Raw genomic sequence first — 23,840 nt, 5'->3', positions numbered from 1 at the left:
CCTTAATATCTTTGTGATTCATATTTCATAGTAATTTGGCTTCTTAAGTATCCTTTTTCTCCCAAGAAAGAACATAAATTTCTTATAACAAAATGAAAATAAAGTTAGGAAAAAGTAAAGTTAAAGAAAACCAGAGGAAAGGTGAATGATATGAGATTGTCTGGTTAAAAACCATTAGCTTCATGAGCTGAACCAAAAGTATAAACTATAGTCTTATGGATCTTATACATACAGGAAAGGAGCTTTTCATACTGTCGCTTCTTTGTCAATCGAGATGCTTTTCTCAAGTGTGGAGGAAAATCTCTCTCTCACTTCTCAATCTCTTGCTCTCTCTCCTTCTCTCTCTCTCTCCTTCTCACACACACACATACACACACACACACACAGGGGTCTTGTCACGTGTTGGCCTTATATTGATAAAAGAGCACCAATCCTCAGGGGGAGCTTCAAATACTCTAAGACAAGAAGCTGGAAAGATGGGAGGAGGGTACAGACCATCCTCTATAGAGACATTTTATATACATATATACTATTTTTTTAAACCTGAAATACATATAATTTTTTTCTTTAATTACAGTTTCCCATATAACCATTACTAGGTTCCAGCGATGCAAGTCATATTTATTAGAGGCAGCATGTTAAATAGGAGTTGACAATTACAGTCTCTATCAATACATATTATGCCAGACGGTAATGAGCCATCCACAAAGGGCTAGCCATCCAAAATAATCATGCCGCTTTCCAGAGAAATGTCGAAGAGGTTATGGTTTATTACACAGTGCTCATTAGATATACAGTGGCAGCATTAGCAATTTTTCCTTCATTTGCGTCTCATTTAAGGATCTGCCCCCACAAACACAGTCAAATTAGTACACAAGGTTAAAACCATTATGCCTAGAAAAAAATTAAGTTGCATTTTATTTTACAGTAATGGTGGATCAAAGGTCCTTGGAATCTATTATTTGCGAAACCATTATCTAACACAGAATATTAACAAAAGGGAGAAGAAAAGCAATGCCCCGCCAGCACGGCTTTGACAGGAACAAAGACAGACTGTTTGAAATAAGCAAACACCACATTACTTAATTAAATACTCCTAAAAAAACTATTTTAAAAATAACAATAAGGTTGTGACATCAACTGACAAAAGTCACAAAATTAAAGTTAATGAAGTGCCAACCTATACTTTGAAATGCCTCGTTTACATCAAATTATTTTTAAACATTTCTTACACTGCCTTTGTGCACAATTTGGTTATAAGTTCAATTTACTGCTATAAATACTTATTTTCTTAAAAAGATAATCTAGTTTCTCATCTTTGTAGCAAACCCACATTTACTGATATTTAATAAACTGAAATTTTGCATATAATTATTGTAACTAGAAAGAGTTGGTCAAGAAGGCAGATCTTGGAGTAAGTTATAAAAATTAAAATAGATACTACAAAATAATAGCTACTTGATGGATTCTGTCAAGTAATCAGATAACTGATTAATGTAGCATCTGAATTACTGACAGGGTAAACAGTTTGTAGCAAAGAGATCTTTTGAAGAGATTTCCAAAGTCCTGATCGGTTGTTAATAAAATGTTAAAATTCATTATAGTTAGAAGGATATTTCAAATATACTTTCCCCATATTTTATTATTAACAGCCTGTAATTGTAGTGAATTTTCAAGGATCCCTTGCTTTCATTTAATGAACATTTATTGAGTGCCTGCCCCATGTCAAACTCTGTGATGGGCTCTGAGAAGTCATCCAAAACAGAAAAAAGAAAAGGAAACCATAGCTCTGTCCTCAAGAAACTCATGGCTACAGCAGTGAAGGATTTAGACAAGAATCCAAATGATTTCAAGCCTGGGCAATACCTGCTATCATAGAAGTAAAGACAGGGTGCCAAGGGAGCCCAGAGGAAGAGGACCTAACCCAAGACTTAATGGAATAACACCTAAAGTGGGACCCAAAGGAAAATTCTATCTAACAGAGAACCACAGGGGAGAAAGACACAGAGAACGCGGAGAAGTGGAGAGCAAGGGGGCTGAAGTAGGATCATACACCTCAGATTACTGGAAATACTATTTTAAGAGATCTCTCTTAAAAGCTGATCCAAATTAGAAAAAACATTTTGAAGTTGGAATGATATACTTTATGAAAAAAAAAATGTATCTTAAGGAAAACATTCCCTGGTCAGGTCCATGTATGGTCATTCAAATTTCAGAGTGAATAAATGTATTACCCATTTAATGTTAACTATGAATCTGAATGAATAACTTGCCATGACCAAATTTTGAATTTCATTGGCTATTTTAATTGCTCTTTACCCCTGTAAATAAGTGTCCTTGTCTCTTTCCCCTTAAACTGATGAAAGGGTAAGCTATAATATGTTATATGTCTAATATATGTGTGTCTACTCTCAACATACATGTAAGAGGTAATAAGTTTTTAGGGACAGAGAATAGATTGATTTAATTCTTTTGGTATGGGACCCAGAACAGTGCAGGTGTAATCAGACACCTACAAGAGTTGTTGTTGTTGTTGTTTTTAATGGAAATGCCATTGTGTCCTAGCACAACAACTATATATAGCTATGGTCTGTGATATGGTGGATTCCTCAGTGGATTGTGGCATTATGATAGTAATACTTCATTTCTTCCAGAGCATAACAGATTTCTTCTTTCTGTGAATATTGTTATATTTCCAAACAAGGGCCTATATATCTATGCTGATTTAGTTTTTTTACATGATGGTCATTTCCCCTTCCTAAACAGTGTTTTAATTCAGCAGTATTTGATCTTCCAAGATTCTCATCTATTGAACAAATAATAAGTATAGATTCCAAAGATTTTTAAAAGCCATATATAAAATGACATCGCATTCATCTCCCATTATCCTTGTGTGACGGAAATGTGATCACGCAGGAGTCACATGCCGTACATGGGTGGCTCCCACGTGACTACAGGTTGCTGAAACGTGGCTCCCACATACTCAGTCATGGCTGCCACGTGGCTCACGCATGGCTCAGCTGTGTTTCATGTATAACTATGTACAAATTATGAACATGTAGCTTTGTGTAAATGGTTACAGTATCATTCCTGACTCTGAATTTTGCTTGGTTCAATTTTTTTCTACCAGGAAAAGCTCCAGCTAAAGAACATCAGGAGTCACAAAAGGCAGGGAGCATAATGAGATGGTCATCGTAGTACAACAATAGAAGTTACACTGTTGGACTATAGATAAGGAAAAAGCAATGGGGCCCCACACTAGCCGTTTATTGTTCTAAGTTCATTTCATTACTGTGTGTAATTATGAACTTCAAGGAACAAAACAAGAATGAGACTGCTGAAGGTGCATACAGAGAAGAGCATGGGCGGCCCACTTCACAAGGGCATCCAGAAGCCCTGCCAGATGGCCATTTTGTCAGTGCGTCTTTTCTTCCCAACACTCTAAGGACCATAATTTATTCATTTGTTCTCACCTCTGCCTTATTCTAGAGAGTTTAAGGTAGTTTAGGTATAACTAAATGATGTTCAATAACAGATATGAAACACAACCAGTAGACGTGGGGAAAATATGAGACATGAGTGTGACAAGAGATAAAGTATCATAAATTGAGAAAGGTACAGAATAGAAGGGAGGGGGAACCCATGGCAATAGTTTGAATTATAGACTTGAAAGGAGCCCGCAGAAATAAAGCCTTTTTCTTTGTGACAAACCTGCTATTTTATCTCAAAATGTAAGAATGTTTGAGTTTTAGGTTTGATGACCATGCATTCTCTAAAGATAGTACATAGATTAAAATCTTGCCTGACCTCCCAGTTTTAGGAAAGAAGGGGAACTCAATCTTGGAAGCCATCAGGGCTTTGGGGTACATCTCCAACTTCCATGGGTGAAAATAAAAGCTTCTGATATAATAATTATCACTGATAATAGTAACAGAGGGGGTCACCTTTTACTATTTGAAAATAGTCACCATTTCTATAGCAAAAATGTTTGAACACTTATTGCTTGATGATACTGTTGAGATCAGTAGTTCCCTGCCTGGATTTCCCAGATCTTTAAGGATTCTTTACAGTAGGTGAAGAATTCCTCACAGAGTGAGTTATTTTTCCCTTTCCAAAATGTCTAAGGAAAGCCATTCGTTCAGCCTTGGATAAAGGTACATCTGTTAATAAAAACGTCAATTTTCTTTAGTTTTGTACTCAATGATAAGATGTGATAGCAGTGGTTATCTTATGGTCGTCAGACCCTCAGATTGCCAGTTGCAAATGTATTTAATAAAATGGAAAATCAAGTAATCACTATTTTACATATAAAGCGTTTTTGGTAAACAGACTCTTTTACAAGAGGCTGGGAGAATAGCAAAAGAAGTCCTGGGTGGTAAAGAGGTTGGGAGGTTATCATCTGAAGGTCTACACTGGCTAAATTCCCTCCACTTTTCCTTGGCCACTCCCTTTCCTTCACCAAGGCGAAGTGCAAGTAGCTGTCCACTTCAACAACACATCCAACAGCAGGCCAGAAGAGGTCAGTGGAGAGCAGTGCTAGGCACCCCATCCTCCCACCCAGAGGGCTGGACTTAGGCACATCTCAGGTCTCTGTTTTGGTACCCAAAAGGAAGAAGCCAAGAAAACAGAATAAACCACTACACTCAATTTCTTACTCTGACACAATCAGAGATGACTTTAAAGCTGTTGTAATGTTTAACTTAAAAAAGAAAAAAAGGCTTAAAGTAGAAAACAAAGAAATTCTCCTGTGTGGTTTTAAATATAAGTTTTTATAGCAAAAAGTTCCTTGAAGAGGACAAGGACAATAAAAGTGACAAAGCCCTGATGTTGACATAACAATCCTATTTTCTCTGAGATAATAATCCATTATTTCTCAAAAACATCTGAGTTGCACATGTACAACAATTCCCAATCAATATCTGATTGTTATGAAAAAAGAGTATGTAATTAACAAGAATTGATCAAGTATTATAAAGTCCCAAGTTTCTAAATTAATTCTTAAACAAATAGGAGAACAGAACAATTAAACATTCTGTTTTAAATATTTAAATGTAATTTTTTCCTCTCTTTTACCTTCAGGGAAGTGTAAGCTAAACAGAAAGCTCTCCCCTGCTTTAGAGCTGAAGAATTAGAAGGAAAAAGGCTATAGACTATTAAACACCAGTTCCTGTGTTTTTATTGTCTCTCTTAGGAACTTCTTTCATGGAAGGCCCACCTATAAGCACAGCACCTTTAGTGAGCCTTAGCTAGTCCTTCACAAACAGCTACTTTCCCACCAAAATGGAGATGATGGTCTGGGGTCTATTTATTGAGTACAAACTTGCAGTGGTGTACCAGGCACAGACAGAATGGCAACCCCAAAAGACTACGTGGTATCTGAATTTTGGGGCTTTATGAATCTAACAGTGGAATCAATAAAATTAGGAAATGCTAAGGAAAGACTTAAAATGGGTGGATATATTCAGGGGATTACAGAAAAGTCCAAGTTATCTTGCCTACCCCTTTAATTGTTCCTAGGAAGATTAACTTCCAGCCAAAGTGCTATAGACAATATAAAACAAAATTTGCATAAGGTACCTTTAAAAATAATAAGTTGCCCATTAACACTGCAGGTTCATCAAAAAGAAAAACAGATTTTGCAAAATTAAAGCCATAAATTGAATTAAACACTAATAATTTAGTGTTATTTCATTTAAATTCCCTGAAAATTCTTTTTTCAGTGTATTGTTTTTGTTAAATTAGAATTGCTCTGACCTGTCTATAAAGAGAGATAAAAAGTAAATTCCAATTTTTTAAAGTTCTGAATTGAATGACATAAAATTAAATACAGAAACGCATTTTAAGTGCAAAGTATCCTTCCACTGTTGCCAGAAAACAACTAACAAAGGGGAGTTAAGTAATTTCATAGTCATATTTTCTCACTCTCCTTCACTGAGAACACAGTCGTTTGCATGGCATAATAAGCTGTAAGTTATAAACATTTTTACATAGCCTGCTGCAAAGAAAAGTCTTCCAGCTTTCTACTATATTGGATAGTGTTCAAGTGATTAACTACAGTTTTGGAAAGAAGGGGTGGAAACTTGTTTTGCATCTCAGTTTGTTGGTTCTCTTATGCGCAGCCTCTAAAAATCCATTACATCATTATTTGCAATGAATATGAAAGTAATCATAGTAGAGTAATAGAAGCTCCATATTACTGCAGGATGTAAATTACCCATGGACAGCAGCAAAACTTGTAGATGCGTAACTATCTAAGTATTTCCTTGAAACAGGTCTCCAATGAGTATGAACGTAATGGTTTTCAATATCAAAATTTGTAGCGCTGAGCATTTCAGGACTAATGATAAAAGAAACACACTTTGTTCTCTGTCTGTAGGGGAAGTCCATTAGATAGAACATCTGCTTGGGGTACAAGTCTATCTAAAAAAATGGTTCCTGTATCAAAGAAAATATACAAGTGTCTGTATTCCTCACAGATAAAGAATAAATCTGTGAAAAGAAATGTGCAATAAAGAGATATGGCCTGCAAATGTAGAAGTTTTTAGTTTTATAGAGCACTATCATGATCCACAGTCAACCTCAAAATAAAGGAAATTTTGTCTCAATAAATCAGTAAAAACTCATGGAGCTCTTGAGTGCTCATCACAGTGTTAGGGCTTTGGAGGCCAAAGAAAGTCTATAACTTGGTTTCTATTCACTACACAATTCAACGCTACCAAACATAAAGACTGGTGCTCGGCGCTGAAGATGTCGGGATGAATAAGAAAGCACGCATAGGCTACCCTAATCCAGAGGCCATCTACAGTAATGGAAAGACCATGGATTCTATGGTCAAATGGGGTTTGAATCCCAACTGTCATTTACTTATGCTATAAGTTTGATCAAATTATTAAATTTCTCTATGCCTTTTTCCCAAGAAAAGCAATTTTTTGGTAACCAATGTTGTAAGGATTAAATGAGTTAATACATATAAAGCACATGGAACAGTACCAGATACATAGAAAACTAAATTATGTGTTAGCGGTAGTATTATTATTTTTCTATATTTATCACAGTCAGCTTTGCACATAGCAGGTGCTCAACAAATGTTTGCTGAATGAATGAATGAGTCAGTCAATGAGTGAACGAACAAATCTAGTAGAGGGATAAGATAGGTATATAAATTACTACAAGATAGACAAGAAGTGTCTCAAAAGTACAAAATGTAATAAAAGGCTCAGGGGTGGGAGAGCTGGTGGGTTAAAAGATGACTAAAACACAAGCTCTGACCTCTAGAAAGCACCGTCTAGTGGGAAAACATACACATAAATCAGTCATTACAAAATAACGTGTTGAGTGTTCTAAAAATTCACAGAACATTCCCTGTAGGTTCTGGCTCTAATTGAACCATAGCTTTTCCTGGGGTATCAAAATCCCTGTATTTTTGTGAGTGGACATACTGAACCTCTGACAAGGCACAAACTGAGGAGTTGAGAAGTGGGACCAGTACCCATTATTTCCTCACCATCTTAAGAAACCACTGCTCCTTTGAAGCCAGCTCTACTTTCCGCCATCACTCCTCTTCTCTGTCAGGCCACATTCATCAGTCTTTGGAATCTCAGTTCTGTTGCTCTCCTGGTTAACTTCAACCATGTCAACTGCCCACCCTGTAGTTTCTCAACCCACAGTCATGCGTTGCTTAATGACGGGGAGATATTCGGAGAAATGCGTCATAGGGAATTTCGTCTTTGGGCGAACATCACAGAGTGTACTTATAGAAACCTAGATGGTACAGTCTACTACACACCTAGCCTATGTGGTGCTAATCTTATGGGACCACCAGCATATACGCAGTCTGTCCATTCCGATGTTGACCAAAAAATCATTATGTGGCGCGTGACTGTACTCAATTCAACTTCTTCCATATTCTGTCAACCCGACTCTCAAGCACAACAGGCACTTACCATTCAGAACTGCTCTACTTCTGAAATCTCAATTTAAATATCCTACTATCTACAACCTCCTAACCTCTCAGCTCTCTCACCACATTACACTTCTACTCCTATAATATGAATCATCATGATCTCCAGTCCTTGATCACTATTTTCTCCCTAATTTTGGACTCCCTCAGCCTTGCTTCCTTCCTGATCAAGCCTAAACAACTTTATTAGGTCAACCATTCTTTTGCACATACCCTTTTCTTGGTGGGCAAAGAAAAATCACTATGACGCTTTAATTTTCTTCACTTCTACTCTAGGGCTGCTAGGAAGTGCCTGTTGCTATGTTAAAGAATTTGTATTTAACCCTGTAGGGAATGGGTCACCAATGAAGAATTAAGGATATTTCACTCCACTTAAAAACCTGAGCAGAAGAGGAGGGAATGAGGGAATCTTAATCATAGAAAATGGAGAGTCAAGATGCCAGCAATTACAGAGAGGAAGGATGACAGAGTTAGAGATAAGGAAGTGGAGAATCTGCTCTCTTTGCCTCTATTACCACCACCCAGCTACACTGTCCAAGAGTGAGACGAAGAGCATAGTGAGAAAGGAATTCCTCAGGCACTAAGCCTCCTGTAGATGCCAGTTCTTACCCAGCATCTTACATGAGAGGTGTTAAGGACCATCTGTCTTTAAACAAAGGGCTGCCAGTGGACATGGGTAGACTGCAGACCCCATAGTGAATATGGCTATAGCTCTATAAGTTAAGTTCTAGAAATAGAGTTCTAGAAACAAAATTGCATCAATAGTGTGAGAAGGCTACCAGATGCATAAATTGTTTCCTTACCTTGTCACTTGAGGCCAAAGACTATTTCTTATTAATATTTGCGTTTCCTCAATGCTCAGTCCTGTGCCTTGCAGAGAGGAGGTGGTCAGGATGTGCTATATTGGACTACAAGCTACTCGATTCTAGCTGGATATGTGCCCTGTTAAGTTCCCTGACTTGAAGCCCATTGTTATCCCCATGTTATAGATAAGTAATCACACAGAGTGATTAGGTGACTTGCTTAAGGTCAAATAACTAATCACTTACAGATTTGGGGCAAGAACCCAGATCTCTGGCCCTTTACCCATGTCTCTATTACACCATACTGTTTACCACTGAGGGTGCCTTGAGTTTGGGTTCAAAGGATCAGCGTTAACTCTTGAAATGATTAGGCAAACTCTGCCATTAAACATTTTAAGTGACTGCAAGACTGCAAGTATTTTACTGCATAGAACTAACATTTTTACTATGATGAATGTCAAGAATTAAGCATAGTTTAAAAGGCAGAATTAGACACTGCACAATGCCTTTGACTGTGGCTTCTTACTAATCAACATATACCCCTTCTCTAAGGAAAAGATCTAAACTTTCTCACCATTAACCAAACAATTTATGCAGCTTGTTTTTTGCTGTGATGTAGTCAGGCAGGCTAATCTATATCAAGATATTTATATACGATAAACTCTCAGCTGAGTAGATTAGTAGCTGAGCCCACCTACTTTTTGTGGTTAATTATACTTGTTTTGTAAGAGGTTGTTCTTATTTTGTGTTTTTCCAACAGCTCTGGTAAAGTAATGACTTCCGATGTACAGTATGTTGAACATAAAGAGCCTTCCCTTTTCTTGCTCAACATATAATTGCTACATTTGTGCATGCTGCGTAAGTTGAAAATAACAATAAAAAGTTAATGAAGAAAATAAGTACTAGTTGTAATGAATTAGTAATATTGCTAGATTTGTATCTGGAGTTTATTTTTATTGTTGTAAGTGGAATGCAATCAATAGGAATATGTAATCAAACTGCACATGCTTTCATCTCTTGAGAAATCTCTGAAAAGGAGCTGAAATATCTTCAGGAAATTATCTTCAAAAGCCTACTCTAAATTCAATTATTCAGCATAATCATTTTAAATCATTGTCGGTCAATAAGCACTCCTCATTTTCAAGGTTCTTGTAGTATAAAAAGATACATTTTCATATAAGTTTTAATTGCCTTTAAGTATATGAAATATAAATTCCTTTTAACTTTCAAGTTAATTTTAATTATACAAAAATAATATGAATAGATTCTCTTTATTAAAAAAACTGAAATATAACATACAAAGTCCCCTTTGACTACTCCCCTGTACCTGTCCCCAATCTTCCCTCCTCCCCACTTCCTCCGACCACTGTTAGGATCAGGTGGGTGAGGTCTGTTTCATACTCTTTTCTATGCATTTACACATATCATCTTAAAAAAATAATAATGACCATAACTTTTTACATGCTATACATTTCAATGTTAATTATTTCACCTTAATATAATTGAGCTCTAAATAAATAATATGATTAAACATGCTCCTACTTAAGCCTCATTTCTTAAGATGTTTTTTGATTTGGTCAATCCCCAAGGGAAATGTGGTTTGTTAACTTTGGTATTTACGCACTAGACAAATTCAAATGTGTGGTATGAAGGTGAGGATTGACAGTCACAGCCTATTGTCACTATAATTAGAAGTCATCAAAAGCTAATTAGTACCGCATTAAAATGATAAATTATGAACTACAATATTGGCAGCTGAGACCAAGACCAATTCCCTAAATTTAAAAATTTAAAAAACTCCAAAATTTGCTTCTTTCACAGCTTTTTGTCTTTTCCACTTCTTTCCTTAAATTAAGATTTTATTTAGGCCACCAAGTATTCTACCACCACTTCCTCTAGCAGCACACCAAGCCTGACCACGTCTCACTTAGAGGCGAAATTAATGTTGAGATCAGTAATTTGATTTTAAGCTGTTTTCTAGATTTAACTTATAGATATGTTTATAATGGTTTTTTTTGTGATTAGTTCTCAAAGCCCAACAATTACCTTAGCATGTATATCATTAAACTAATCTTAATCAATGGAATAATATACTGAGTTGAATGAAGACAGCACAGTTACCAAGAAACTGATGGTATCCATTTTAACATGGATAGTAAACCTAAGACAGTTAATCTAAAGATCTCACTTTTTTTTGCTTCATTTATGCTTTCTTTATTTAGAAAAAAACTATAGTTTATGCATTTTCATAGGATATTTGATCCTGTCCAAGAGAGCAAAAGATAAAAGTTCAAGTCAGCTCAGGTACTCTAAAGCCCTTATTTCAATAGCAGGATAGAGTTTCTAAGCTAACTGCCTTCATCCAACCAGTTTTCACCAGTTTTTAAGAAGTGCATAAGTAGGGCCAGCCCAGTGGCGTAGTGGTTAAGTTTGTGTGCTTCACTTCAGTGGCCCAGGGTTTGCAGATTTGGATCCTGGGTGTGGTCCCAGGGCTGCTCCTCAGGCCATGCTGTGATGGCAGCCCTAACAAAATAAAGGAAGATTGGCACAGCTGTTAGCTCAGCAACAATCTTCCTCAAGCAAAAAGAGGAAGACTAATAGGCAATGAAGAAGTGAAACTCTCACTGTTGTAGATGACATGATCTTATATATAGAAAACCCTCAAAAATCCATTGGAAAGCTATTAGAAATAATCAATAATTACAGCAAAGTTGCAGGGTACAAAATCAACTTAGAAAAATCAGTTGCATTTCTATACTCTAATAATGAACTAATAGAAAGAGAACTCAAGAACACAATCCCATTTACAATTGCAAGAAAAAGAATAAAATATCTTGGAATAAATTTAACCAAGGAAGTGAAAGACCTATACAATGAAAACTACGAGACTTTAGTGAAAGAAATTGATGATGACGTAAAGAAACAGAAAGACATCCCATGCATATGGATTGGAAGAATAAATATAGTTAAAATGTCCATATTACCTAAAGCAATCAACAGATTCAATGCAATCCCAATCAGAACCCCAATGACATTCTTCACAGATATTGAACAAAGAATCCTAAAACTCATATGGGGCAACAAAAGACCCTGAGTTGCTAAAGTAATCCTGAGAAAAAAGAACAAACCTGGAGGCATCACAATCCCTGACTTCAAAATATGCTATCAAAGCTATAGTAATCAAAACAGCATGGTACTGTTACAAAAACAGACATACAGATCAATGGAACAGAATTGAAAGCCCAGAAATAAAACCACACGTCGATGGACAGCTAATCTTCGACAAGGGAGCTAAGAACATAAAATGGAGGAAGGAAAATCTCTTCAATAAATGTGTTGGGAAAACTGGACAACCACATGCAAATGAATAAAAGCAGACCATTATCTTACACCATACACAAAAATAAACTCAAAATGGATCAAAGACTTGAAGGTAAGACCTGAAACCATAAAACTTCTAGAAGAAAATATAGGCAGTACACTCTTTGACATTGGTCTTAAAAGGATCTTTTCGGACACCATGTCTTCTTAGATAAGGGAGACAAAAGAAAAAACAAATAAGTGGGACTTCATCAGACTAAAGAGCTTCTACAAGGTAAGGGAAAATATGATTGAAACAAAAAGACAAGCCACCAACTGGGAAAAAAATATCTGTAAATCATATATCCAACAAAGGGTTAATCTCCATAATATATAAAGAACTGACACAACTCAACAACAAAAAATCAACCTGATCAAAAAATAGTTAGGGGATATGAACAGACATTTCTCCAAATTAGATATACAGATGGTCAATAGGCACATGAAAAGATGCTCAACATCACTGATCATCAGGGAAATGCAAATCAAAACCACACTAAGATATCACCTTACACCCGTTAGAATGGCTTTAATAACCAAGACAAAAAATAACAAATGTTGGAGAAGTTGTGGAGAAAAGGGGACCCTCATACACTGCTGGTGGGAATGCAAACTGGTGCAACCACTATGGAAAACAGTATGGAGAGTTCTCAAAAAACTGAAAACAGAAATACCATATGACCCAGCTATCCCATTACTGGGTATCTATCCAAAGAACTTGAAATCAGCAATTCAAAGAGATCCATGCACCACTATGTTCATTGCAGCACTGTTCACAATAGCCAAGATGTGGAAGCAACCTAAGTGCCCATGGACTGATGATTGGATAAAGAAGATATGGTACATATACACAATGGAATACTACTCAGCCAAAAAAAATGACAAAATCGTCCCATTCACAAGAACATGGATGGACCTTGAGGGTATTATGTTAAGCGAAATAAGCCAGATAGAGAAAGACAAACACTGTATGATTTCACTCATGTGGAAGATAAACAAACACATGGACAAAGAGAACTATTTAATGGTTACCAAGGGGAAGGGCGATGAGGGGTGGGCACAAACGGTGAACGGGAGCACCTATAAGGTGACTGACAAATAATAATGTACAATTGACATTTCACAAGGTTGTAATCTATTTAAACCTCAATAAAAAAAATTTTTTAAAAAGAGGAAGACTGGCAACAGATGTTAGCTCAGGGCCAATCTTCCTCACACACACACAAAAAGTGCACAAGTAAAACACGTACACAGCTAAAAATAATTCAGACCACTGAAGAGGACATAAAATGAACAGTTAAAGTCTCTCATCCCACTTCCCCCTGCAATTGCCCCTCCCCAGAGGTGACCTCTATTAACAGCTCTGTGTGTCTCCTTCAAAGCACTTTCCATGCATATAAAAATCCACTGCCTGCCACTCAAGTCCCAATGGGATCAAACTATAATGTGTTTCTGCATCTTGCTTTTTTTTATATGTTCTTTGAGATCTTTACAGATTGGCACATACAGATCTTGGTAATTCTTTTAAATGATAATTTGATATTCCCTTGCATCAATAACATAACGTGCCCTACTGGTGGACACTTTGGTTGTTTCCTTTTTTGTTGTTCTTGCAAAGTATGCTACAAACAGCATTCTCATACATACATCTTTGAGATGTTAATACGTCAATACACAATTTTGCTAAATCAAAGGATAGCTGAATTAAAATAAAATTTATAGCTACTACCAATTGCTCTATAGCAACTGTATTAATTAATGTCCATATTCACAAAGCATTCAGGTGTCTACCTCCTCACACACAAACACTGGGTATCAAACTTCTTAATCTTTGCCAATCGGACAGGGGAAAACTGTGATTCTTGTTTTAATGTGCCCTTAATGAGGAGGTCCAGGCTTTTTCCCCTTTTGTTTACTAACCATGCATGATTCTTCTTCACTGAACAGCCTATTCATGTCTTTCGTCCATTTTTGTGTTGTGTTGTCTTCTCCTTCCTGATTCATAAGATCTTCAACTGACGCGTTTATTAAAACTTGGCCCTTTGTCATGTTTTATTAGTTAAACTATCATTATTATTGTTCAGCCATGATCAAATAGTCATTGACTGCCATCTATGTGCTAGGAATATGCAGAATGCTGGGGTAATACGGAAAAAATGGATCATCTGAACTATGTTGTTTTTTGTTTTTTTGGTGAGGAAGATTGGCCCTGAGCTAACATCTGTTGCCAATCTTCCTCTTTTTGCTTGAGAAAGATTATTGCTGAGCTAACATCTGTGCCAATTCTCCTCCACCTTGTATGTGGGACAGTGCCACAGCATGACTTGATGAGCAGTGTGTAGGTCTACACCTGGGATCTGAATCTGTGAACCCCAGACCACCGAAGCGAAGTGTGCAAACTCAACCACTATGCCACCGGGCCAGCCCCGAACTATGTTTAAGAGCACATAAAGCACACAGTCTTGTCTTATCAGCATTACAAATAAATACAGAAAATAATCAGTCCATAAGTTTATTCTTATTCATCAGCTCACCTGCCACCCAGAAGTCAAATAAGTAATAAAACAGAAGTACTTGTTTTACAAACAGAATTCGCGTGGTTTAAAATCTGTCAGCACCCATAAGTGTCTTGGGCAAGAGACCACCTAAAAGGCAGGAATACCAACAATCACTTTAATTTTGACTCATTTAATGCTTTTTCATTCTTGCAGGTTCTACTTATCACTGAATGTGTTTCTAGCAAACAGAGAAGAGACAGAGCAAGGTGGGCAAGGAGAAGGTGATAACACATCTATAAATGAACGCACGTCCCAGGACACTGCAGAGCTTTAATTAAACTTAGCGGTTATGCCTGAAAATGGCAGGTGTGCCTTGTGGTTCCAGAGGTCGGGCGGCTCTGCTACAATTCTGATGGCCATGGGAACACTCTCTCTGCACTGGTCCCCCAGCAGCAGCTTCTTCTCCTCCATCTGCTGCTTAGAGGAGATGGAGCGGGGGGCCACAAAAACTCAGAGGAGTCCAAAACCTATCAGCAAAACTCCAAGCCATGCAGACAGCAGGACAGAAGCTGCAGATACAGAGGGGAGTAAAGACAATGTAGTAAGGAAGGAATACACTGAAACATGAAGGAAAAAATAAAACAAACTTTTGATGGGATTCTAAAAATTTCAGATATTCTGCAATATTTTCTTAACGTTGTGTCATTTTTTGTGATATTCCACTAACACTTTCCCTCCCCTTCTTTAAATCTCACATTATATGCTGTTTTACATAACAACGGAGTAAACAATTAAGACTGTTCCATGAGCAGCGCTCTGGAGTCTGATTACAGCTCACACCTGGAATCAGAGGCTGGAGAGGACATAGTAAGATACAGTCGCTGAAGTCACAGGCCACCTTAAACTACTCTGAAAGGCACACACGCGAGAAATGTGTGATTCAAATGTTCATTCTGGTCTAGAGCACTTATGTTATGCTGAAGATTCAGTCGTCCAGACAAAGATTTAAAAGAATACTACGTCCAAGGCACTGGTGAGATATAAGACGTACAAAGCCAAGTGACTGCCCTGGAGGAGTGAGGAGTCTAGCAGAGGACACAGCAGCATGATGGGGTCTGGAATAACAATGAGAGACAACACTTTTTAAGCACATTCTATGTACAAGGCACTGTTCTAAGTGTTTTACTCATATTGTCTTCTTCAATCCACCTGACGAACCCATGAGGCACAGAGAGGTTACCTAACTTGTCTGGGGTCACACAGTTAATAAGTGATAGAGCAAGGATTTGAACTAAGGTAATTTATAACCAGTATGATCTATTTCTTCTCCTTTTTGATCACTTAATGTAGGATCTCAGAAAGTCACTTCACCTCTCTGAGTTTCAGTTCTCTCACTGGTGAAACTATTTCTGCCTCATAGAGTTCCCATTAGGGTTCAAAGTTAGGCACCCTGAAATAGAATACCAACTACCAAACTTGTGCAGCATTCCACAAGAAGTGCTGCTGACAGGGGTTAAGGGGCTCTGTAGTCAAATAACTGGGAAACAACATCTCTTCTTAAAGATTCATGATGCATGCCATACGTACATAACAACTCTGGAGATCTCTGAAATGAAGAAATCTTTTTAACTTTGTTTAACCTGGCATGCCCAAACTTTCTTGACCACAGGACCTTTGTCCCACTGAACACCTAGCTACATACATCTTCAGCCTTGGAGCACAAATTGGGAAATGTCGGTAGAAAAAAGGCATGAAATCAGAGGACCTAATGGGTCTGAATCTGGCTCAGCCAATTTCTAACCTCTTGCTTCGGGTAAAAACCCCATAATCTCTCCAGGTCTCTGTTTTCCCTTGCAGCTCTTGCCTAGACGACTCAGTAACCCCTTGGCTGATTCTCTCTACCTCTTGGACTTCAACCCTCTGGCTTCTCTCCTAAGCTAATTATATTACAGATATATTAATGCAGCTCTTTTGCTTAAAGACATTTACAATAGCTGTGAGTAAGAGCAAACACTCACAGAATGCTCACTATGCTATGCGTTACTCTATTCACTCACTTAATCCTCAAATCCAGCCTCTGAAGTATGTGCTGAGGCACAGCTGGTAAGTGATGTGGTCTGTTTCCAGATTCCTAGTCTACTCTGCTGCCTCTTGGATGGCTCCCCGCTATTCCTCAGGATACAGCCCTAATTCTTTAGGCCCGTCACAATCTGACTTCAACCTCTCTTTTCTATGCCATCTGCTCATCTCTATTCCATAATATTCTAGTTTGCTAGGGCTGTGAGGGTAGAACCTGTTCCACGTCTCTCTCCTTGTCTTGTAGATGGCCATCTGCATGGTCACAGAGTGTTCTCGCTGTATATGCATGTCTGTCCTAATTTCCTCCTTTTTTATAAGGACATCAGTTATACTGAATGAGGGCCCATTCTAATGACCTCATTTTAACTTGATTACCTCTGTAAAGACTCTATCTCCAAATAAGCTCACTTTGTGAGGTATTAGGGGTTAGGACTTCAATCTATGAATTTTGGGGGGACACAATTCAATCCATAACACCTACACACATACATAATGAAACTAGTCTCTGTTCTATAAATTCATATACTCAGATGACAATTATGCCCTGAGTGCCTCTTACAGTGCCAGCACTGTTCTGGGCCCTGCTATAGACTTCCATACCCCATGTCTTTGGTCAGCCAGTTACTTCCGTACTTTGCCTAGGATACAACCACCTTTATTTATTTATTTATTTTGTGAGGAAGATTCGCCCTGAGCTAACATCTGTTGCCAATCCTCCTCCTTTTGTGCTTGAAGAAGATTTGCTCTGAGCTAACATTTGTGCCAAACTTCCTCTACTTTGTATGTGGGATGCATCCACAGCATAGTTGACGAGCGGAGTAGGTCTGCACCCAGGATCCAAACCCGCAAACTCCAGGCCTCCGAAGCAGAGCACACAGAACTTTAACCACTTGGCCAGGGGACCGGCCCCCACAACCACCTTTTCCTGAGCCCCTTGCCTACCTGCTTTCCTCCAACTGATGACCTCCTAGTGACCTTCAAAACTCACTTATAACTTCCTTATTTTGTAAAGCTCAAATGGGCCCTTTTTCTGAAATTTTCTCCTTTTCTCCACCCAATATACTTAATTCCTCCACAGAACTCTGTTAATACTCTACTTACAGCATCTGTAGCATTGTATTACAGTTGTTTGGAAACTTCTGTGTTCCCTGGCTTGATGCTAATAAGGCTGCTGAGGGCAAGTATTATGCACTATTCAGCTTGTATCTCCTGCACCAAGGATAGTGCCTGGCACATAGTAAGTACCTAATAAGTATTTGCTTAATGAGTGATCCAAGCAGGACTGTAGGGTGCTCAATTTAACAAGACCTAATGGTAAAATTTGAAGGAGGAACGTCTAGAGACAGGGAGACCAGATAGATAGCCATTGCTAAAGTCTAGACAAGAGGTAACAAAGGGCTGAAGTAGGAAAGCAGTGAATGGAAAGAAAGAAAAAGAGACTTGGAGAAACTAATGAGTTGGTGGTTTGTTGGGTATGGAAAGTAAAAGAGTGAGAGTAATCAAAGATGACCAAATTCTCTAGGGTAACCAGGTGACAGAAACAGTAAAGATATATCAATTAAAATAAAATAATTAAAAAATGTTAACAGATAAACCCTAAAGTTCAAGCGGTTTAAGAAACAGATTTTTTTCCTCTCATACATCAAGTCTATATGGATATTCCCGCTGGGCAGGTGGCTCTCCTCCAAGAGTGACTCAGGGATGTAGGTGGCACCTCTCATCTTGAATAGGTCACTTGAAAGATCATTTGCTCTAGGAGTATTCAAATGTAAGATTTTTATGATCAGAAAACAGTAACTATCACTTCTGCTCATATTCTATTGGCTAGATCTCAGTCACACGGCCCAGCCAACTACAAGGGAGGCTGGGAAATACAGTCTAGCTGGATATTCGGAGAGAAAAGAAAATGTGTTTGGCAAACTCGCTTCAATCTGTTCTAACACAGTTAACAAGCGGTGTTGGGAAATTTCAGGGAATGAAGGTAGAATGAAAATATGTGGTCTGTTTATAACTGTTAGATGAGAAATAATTGATTCGATTCTTGCTAACACAACTGAGAAAGCTGAACCACTAGTCAAAAAAATTCATCTGAATTTCTTTAAACTTAATAATCTTGTTATATTAGATGTCTATATTTTTTAATACTATGTATAATATATTACAATGATCTATATTTTGTACATAAAGTAACAATATCCTATCATTAATAGAAAAGGAACTTCTGAACTTATTTTCTAAGCTGTGGCTAGGGATATTTGCAAATTTGGTAATACTTTTTTGCCTGACCATGTTGGTAACCAATTTTTTTTTAAGATTGGCACCTGAGCTAACAACTGTTGCCAATCTTTTTTTTTTTTTTCTGCTTTATCTCTGCAAATCCCCCCCCCCCCCCCCCTCCCCACCCCCGGTACATAGTTGTTTATCTTAGTTGCAGGTCCTTCTATTTGCGGCATGTGGGACGCCACCTCAGCATGGCCTGATGAGCGGTGCCATGTCCGTGCCCAGGATCCGAACCGGTGAAACCCTGGTCCGCCGCAGTGGAGCGCACGAACTCAACCACTCGGCCACGGGCCGGCCCCCTGTAACCAATTTTTTAAAAGTCAGAGTTGGTGGAATAAACCTAAAGCCCATAGTCTTGTTGCTATGGTAGACATTTATAGTACATTTTTATAAATGTGAGTCTCTTTTCAAAATGTACTTATTACATTTTAGCCTAAATTCTACCTCTCTTGGCCATTATGTTATAATTTCACTAGACACAGCCACAAGTCATACCTATCAGTTATATCCTTAGGCCAAACAAAAGAGGTCACCTAACTCACTTTTCGTCCCTTAGGTAATTTACTCAGGTTCCATTATCTGACATCAAAGTCAAGTTTATGAGAGAACACCACCAACAATGCAAATCCCAGTAGTTTGGAGGTGAATGTTAACGTTCCTAAATCAGTACTTCCCTCAAATGTTAAATAATTCACTGTAGCATCATAGATGCAAGCCTCCAGCAGAAGTTACGCTTGAACAATTAAGGAAGCAGGAGCCAAACAAATGACTTCAGTGATAGAGAAACAAATTAACGGCCTCTCATAATACTATGTCAAATTATATTTTCACATTAAGAACTGTGTAAAACACCCAAGCATCACACTGACTTACTAGATCAAGTCTGATTACAGAAAATAGCCTAGAACCACACACCAGGATTATTCCCTAAACGTAATTGTGGATTCTATACACTTGGGTATGAACCCATTTATGTTATTCAGAAAAATTTTTATATTCATAATGTACCACCTACTCTTTTGCAAAGTTCTGTTACAACTGCTCATATTACAATGACCGTATACCAAATGCACTATGTTCTCGTGAAGGATCAGAAGGCGATGCAGCTGTTTCTTAGAGGCTAGATAAGAAATTCGAAACATGAGGCCACATCACAGTGCACTGTGGACATACAAACAACGGCACCTGCAGTGTAGAAAGGGTACACAGTTTAGAGGAAAACCAGGATTTAAATCCAAACTCTATCACTTTCTACCAAGAGGATTTTAGACAAATATTGATCTCAGTATCAGTTTCTTTTTCTGTAAAATGGGGATGATTCGTTTATGCAGTAAATATTTATTGAACACCTATCACGTGTCAAATAGTACTTTCCAAGGGTTACTTTCGGATTAGACATAAGAAAACGTAGCTAGTGTTCATTAGAGGTCTGTATGGTTCTCCAAATGCAAGCCAGGATGACTGAACAATGAAGCAGGGTCAAAGTCGGCCAACTGAAAACCAATAGAATCCCTAGCAAGAAACAGAGACACGGGATACAGTGGGATGTGAGGTCTGTTTCGTTTCCAGGGACTAACAGGTTATTGGTATTCATTGGAGATCTTTATGTATTTTCTCTAGTTATTTCATCTAAACTCAGCCAAGAATTTTCCACAAAATTTATAAGGTAAAGTTCTGAGCTCACATTCAAACAGGCTGGGGGAAGGATGTAGATGTATTAAAGGCTTGCCAGGTTGTTTCCCAGTCAGAAGCTTTTAAAGATATACTTACAAGATCTTTTTTGGTGTATTAATTTAATGGCTTATCTAGTCTACAAGTGAAGTCAATTCTTTGAATCAGACTAGGAAAGTGGAATGGAATCAAGAAAAAAACCCATGAGATTTGGAAGGAAGAGAACTATACTTAGAGCCTCAACTTTTCTCATTTGCCAACTGTGTCACCTTGAAAGAATCTCAAGATTTTTGAATCTCAGTTTTCTCAAGAATAAAATAAGTATAACAATTCTCACCTATGCCATTATTGTAAGGATCACATGGGATAACTGTCATTAAAATGATCAGTAACCTACAAAGCACTAAACAAATATAAATTATTTCAAAGTTGAGTAGGAACTGAAAATGACCCCAAGATATCTCTTCCACTGAAGATACTTGTGCAGATAAATGGTAGAAGGTCTGCAAAATTATTGTGGCTGGAGGAGGGGCCATTTGTAGACACAACAGTAATAATCTTAGCTTGCTTATTAGTGAGGAAGGATCATTGGACTTCACAGCTGGCAAGCGATAGTCATCTCTAAATATCACAGAAGAAAAAAACATTTATGGTTAAGACTTCTAGAAATAAAAAAAAATCTACGATGTGGACTGATTTTTTAAGTAAATCAATAAGCTATATTAGCCATAAGTCAAAGTTCCTGGAAATGCTTCTTTTTGTGAGGAAAATTTCCTTGTCATCCTTGTTTTAGGGTAGCTTTAATTTGACGTGCCAAAGTCTACTTGCAGATTGTTACCTCCACACAGGCTTTTACCACAGTCTCAAGCACACTGCTAAGATTAAATAAAGCTATTGCTGCTATATTGTTACTAAAAAATATGCAGTGATTTTTTAAAAAAATAAAACTGAAAATTTTAAGTTTGTTTCACATGTAGCAAAAATGACTAATACACACTCATAAATTTATTTTTTAATCTAAATGTGAGATATAAAAATCTCTTATTCCAGAAACTTCAGTAAAAACTTCTTCACCATATAAATACTGAAAATAAAGTAACTGATACAGCACTGAAGTAGACTACTTCTCCTAAAATGGTAGCTACATCATTCTTTTACAGGTAGGTATATCATTTTGAGTAGGTTTAAAAATCATCAATCCTGGACTAAGGGACAGAGAGGACCCTACAGAGATACAATGATACCATGTTGGGAGAGGAGGGTTAGTGATGAAAAGAACATTGTAAATGCCCAAGGTAGAAATGAAAGTATTTGACATAAACGTATGGGGAGATTTACCAGAGTTATGCACGGAGCAGCCAAGATGATCAGATTTATTAAGAACAATAAAAATCCATTTTTTAACCTTATGAAATATTTTAATCTATCTTTGAATCAGGGAGTGACAAAGAACTAAACAATGATTTCCAGTGACCACTGCTCAGTAAAAGGAAACACAATTTAGCGAGCAACATTAAAAGACTAATTTCTTCTTACCACGAGTAGATCCCACTGACCATGTCATAGTTCTGACATGAAGCCTTCATGCTGCTGGGCCCAGCTGCTTTAGAAATAAGTAGCACCACCAAGCCCCTCAACTGCAGGTTATGCCGGCTGTCGTACACAAGCCCCCTGCCAACAAGGAAAGAGAAAAGAGGATTAACACACCCTCACAGGATCAGTCAGATCAAGGTCAAAAACTGCTGCAAGCACATCCATACTTCCAAATTCGGACAATGGGACTTGCTGAAAAGAAACAGGACCGGGGGAAGAAAGTTAATAGGGGGAGGCAATGAGTTCAGGAAACTAGAGAAACCTATGGCTGGTTTTAAAAGTGACAATCTCAAATTGTCAGGATCGATAGAGCTTCCTCCTCCTTTCTGGGTTTTCCCACTGTCTCTAACCTACCTCGTAATCTTTAGCGTTTGCTCTGATAACAACAGGAACGCATAGTTTAAACTGCTTCGTGGAGTTGATAGCAACTGAAATACAAATTGTACAGCTCGGATGCAGTGATATTATCTGGTGATGACGGTGGTAAGGGGGAGTGGTAAAAAGCAATTTCTGCCTTCACAGGTAGAGAAGAAGCTCAGAGAATGAAAGGATTAAACCAAATCCAAATGACTCAAAAATTTATTTGATAAGTAAAATGGAAATGAATGCCATCAGCAAAAATCTTGCCATTTCCTATTACTTACGCAAAGAATTATCATTCTACACAAAATAAGGCTTTAACTTAGTATGTCACCTTTTTTTGCTATGAAGATTGAATTTTTATAATTTCTACTATAACTAAGGTCAGGAATACTTTCCAGGAATACATTATTTTTAAGTATTACAAGTGGCTGTCATACAAGAACTAAATGGCATTGTTAAAAAAGAAAGAAAGAAAACTACGGGCAATATATTATAATAAATTAATATTTAGAACAATGTTCATGGGCACTAATAAAATAGATTACATTACAGCATACATAAATAATATACAAATATAGCTCTTGAATGTGGTGAAAAAACATTAAAAATTTGTATTATAATACTTCATTGAATTATTAAGACTTCCTTGGTGAATTCTGAACAAAGAATCAATTTAAATGAATTAAGTTAACATAGCCAAAATTGATGAGTTAGTCCATTACTTAAGAAAAATCTTGGGGCTGGCCCCATGGCCAAGTGGTTAAGTTTGCGCTCCGCTTCGGTGGCCCAGAGTTTTGCAGGTTTGGATGCTGGGTGTGGACATGGCACTGCTCATCAGGCCATGCTGAGGCGGCGTCCCACACGCCACAACTAGAGGCACTCACAACCAGAATATACAACTATGTACTGAGGGGCTTTGGGGAGAAGAAAAAGAAAAAAAAAAAAAAGAGAAAAATCTTCACCCTCATACCTCCAAACAGAAATTTTTAAAAGGGCCCGTTCTTACTCTTTCATTAGTTTCAAGAAAGACAGTTCTTCAGGCTCTCTGCAAAGTAACAGTTACAGCTCTTTCTCTATTTATATTTTCTCCTCAATCTAGTAAGTGATCTTCAGCAAGTTAGAGGGGTTAATGACTTTTAAAAAGAAGTTCTAATTTCCTAGGAAAAGTAAGCTAATTTAAGGTAACTAAGCTATATCACAATAGAAACAAAGAATCATCAGTAATGTTTAAAG

General features: G+C 37.5%; 1 protein-coding gene across 3 annotated transcripts in view; it reads right to left on the bottom strand.

Annotated features, from left to right (window-relative positions):
* PDSS2 (decaprenyl diphosphate synthase subunit 2) overlaps window positions 1–23,840 on the bottom strand; it is a 269,150-nt gene that overhangs the window by 130,500 nt on the left and 114,810 nt on the right. For all 3 annotated transcript variants that reach the window (XM_046677266.1, XM_046677267.1, XM_046677268.1), the window contains exon 2: window positions 22,188–22,322. In XM_046677266.1, coding sequence (XP_046533222.1) covers window positions 22,188–22,322 — 135 coding nt within the window. The remainder of the gene's footprint in view (window positions 1–22,187; window positions 22,323–23,840) is intronic.

This window comes from Equus quagga, chromosome 11 (genome assembly GCF_021613505.1).
Source record: "Equus quagga isolate Etosha38 chromosome 11, UCLA_HA_Equagga_1.0, whole genome shotgun sequence".
In the NCBI taxonomy this organism is placed as follows: Eukaryota; Metazoa; Chordata; class Mammalia; order Perissodactyla; family Equidae; genus Equus; species Equus quagga.
The sequence above is the reverse complement of the archived record's forward strand: the minus strand, read 5'-3'. Positions and strand labels throughout refer to the sequence as shown.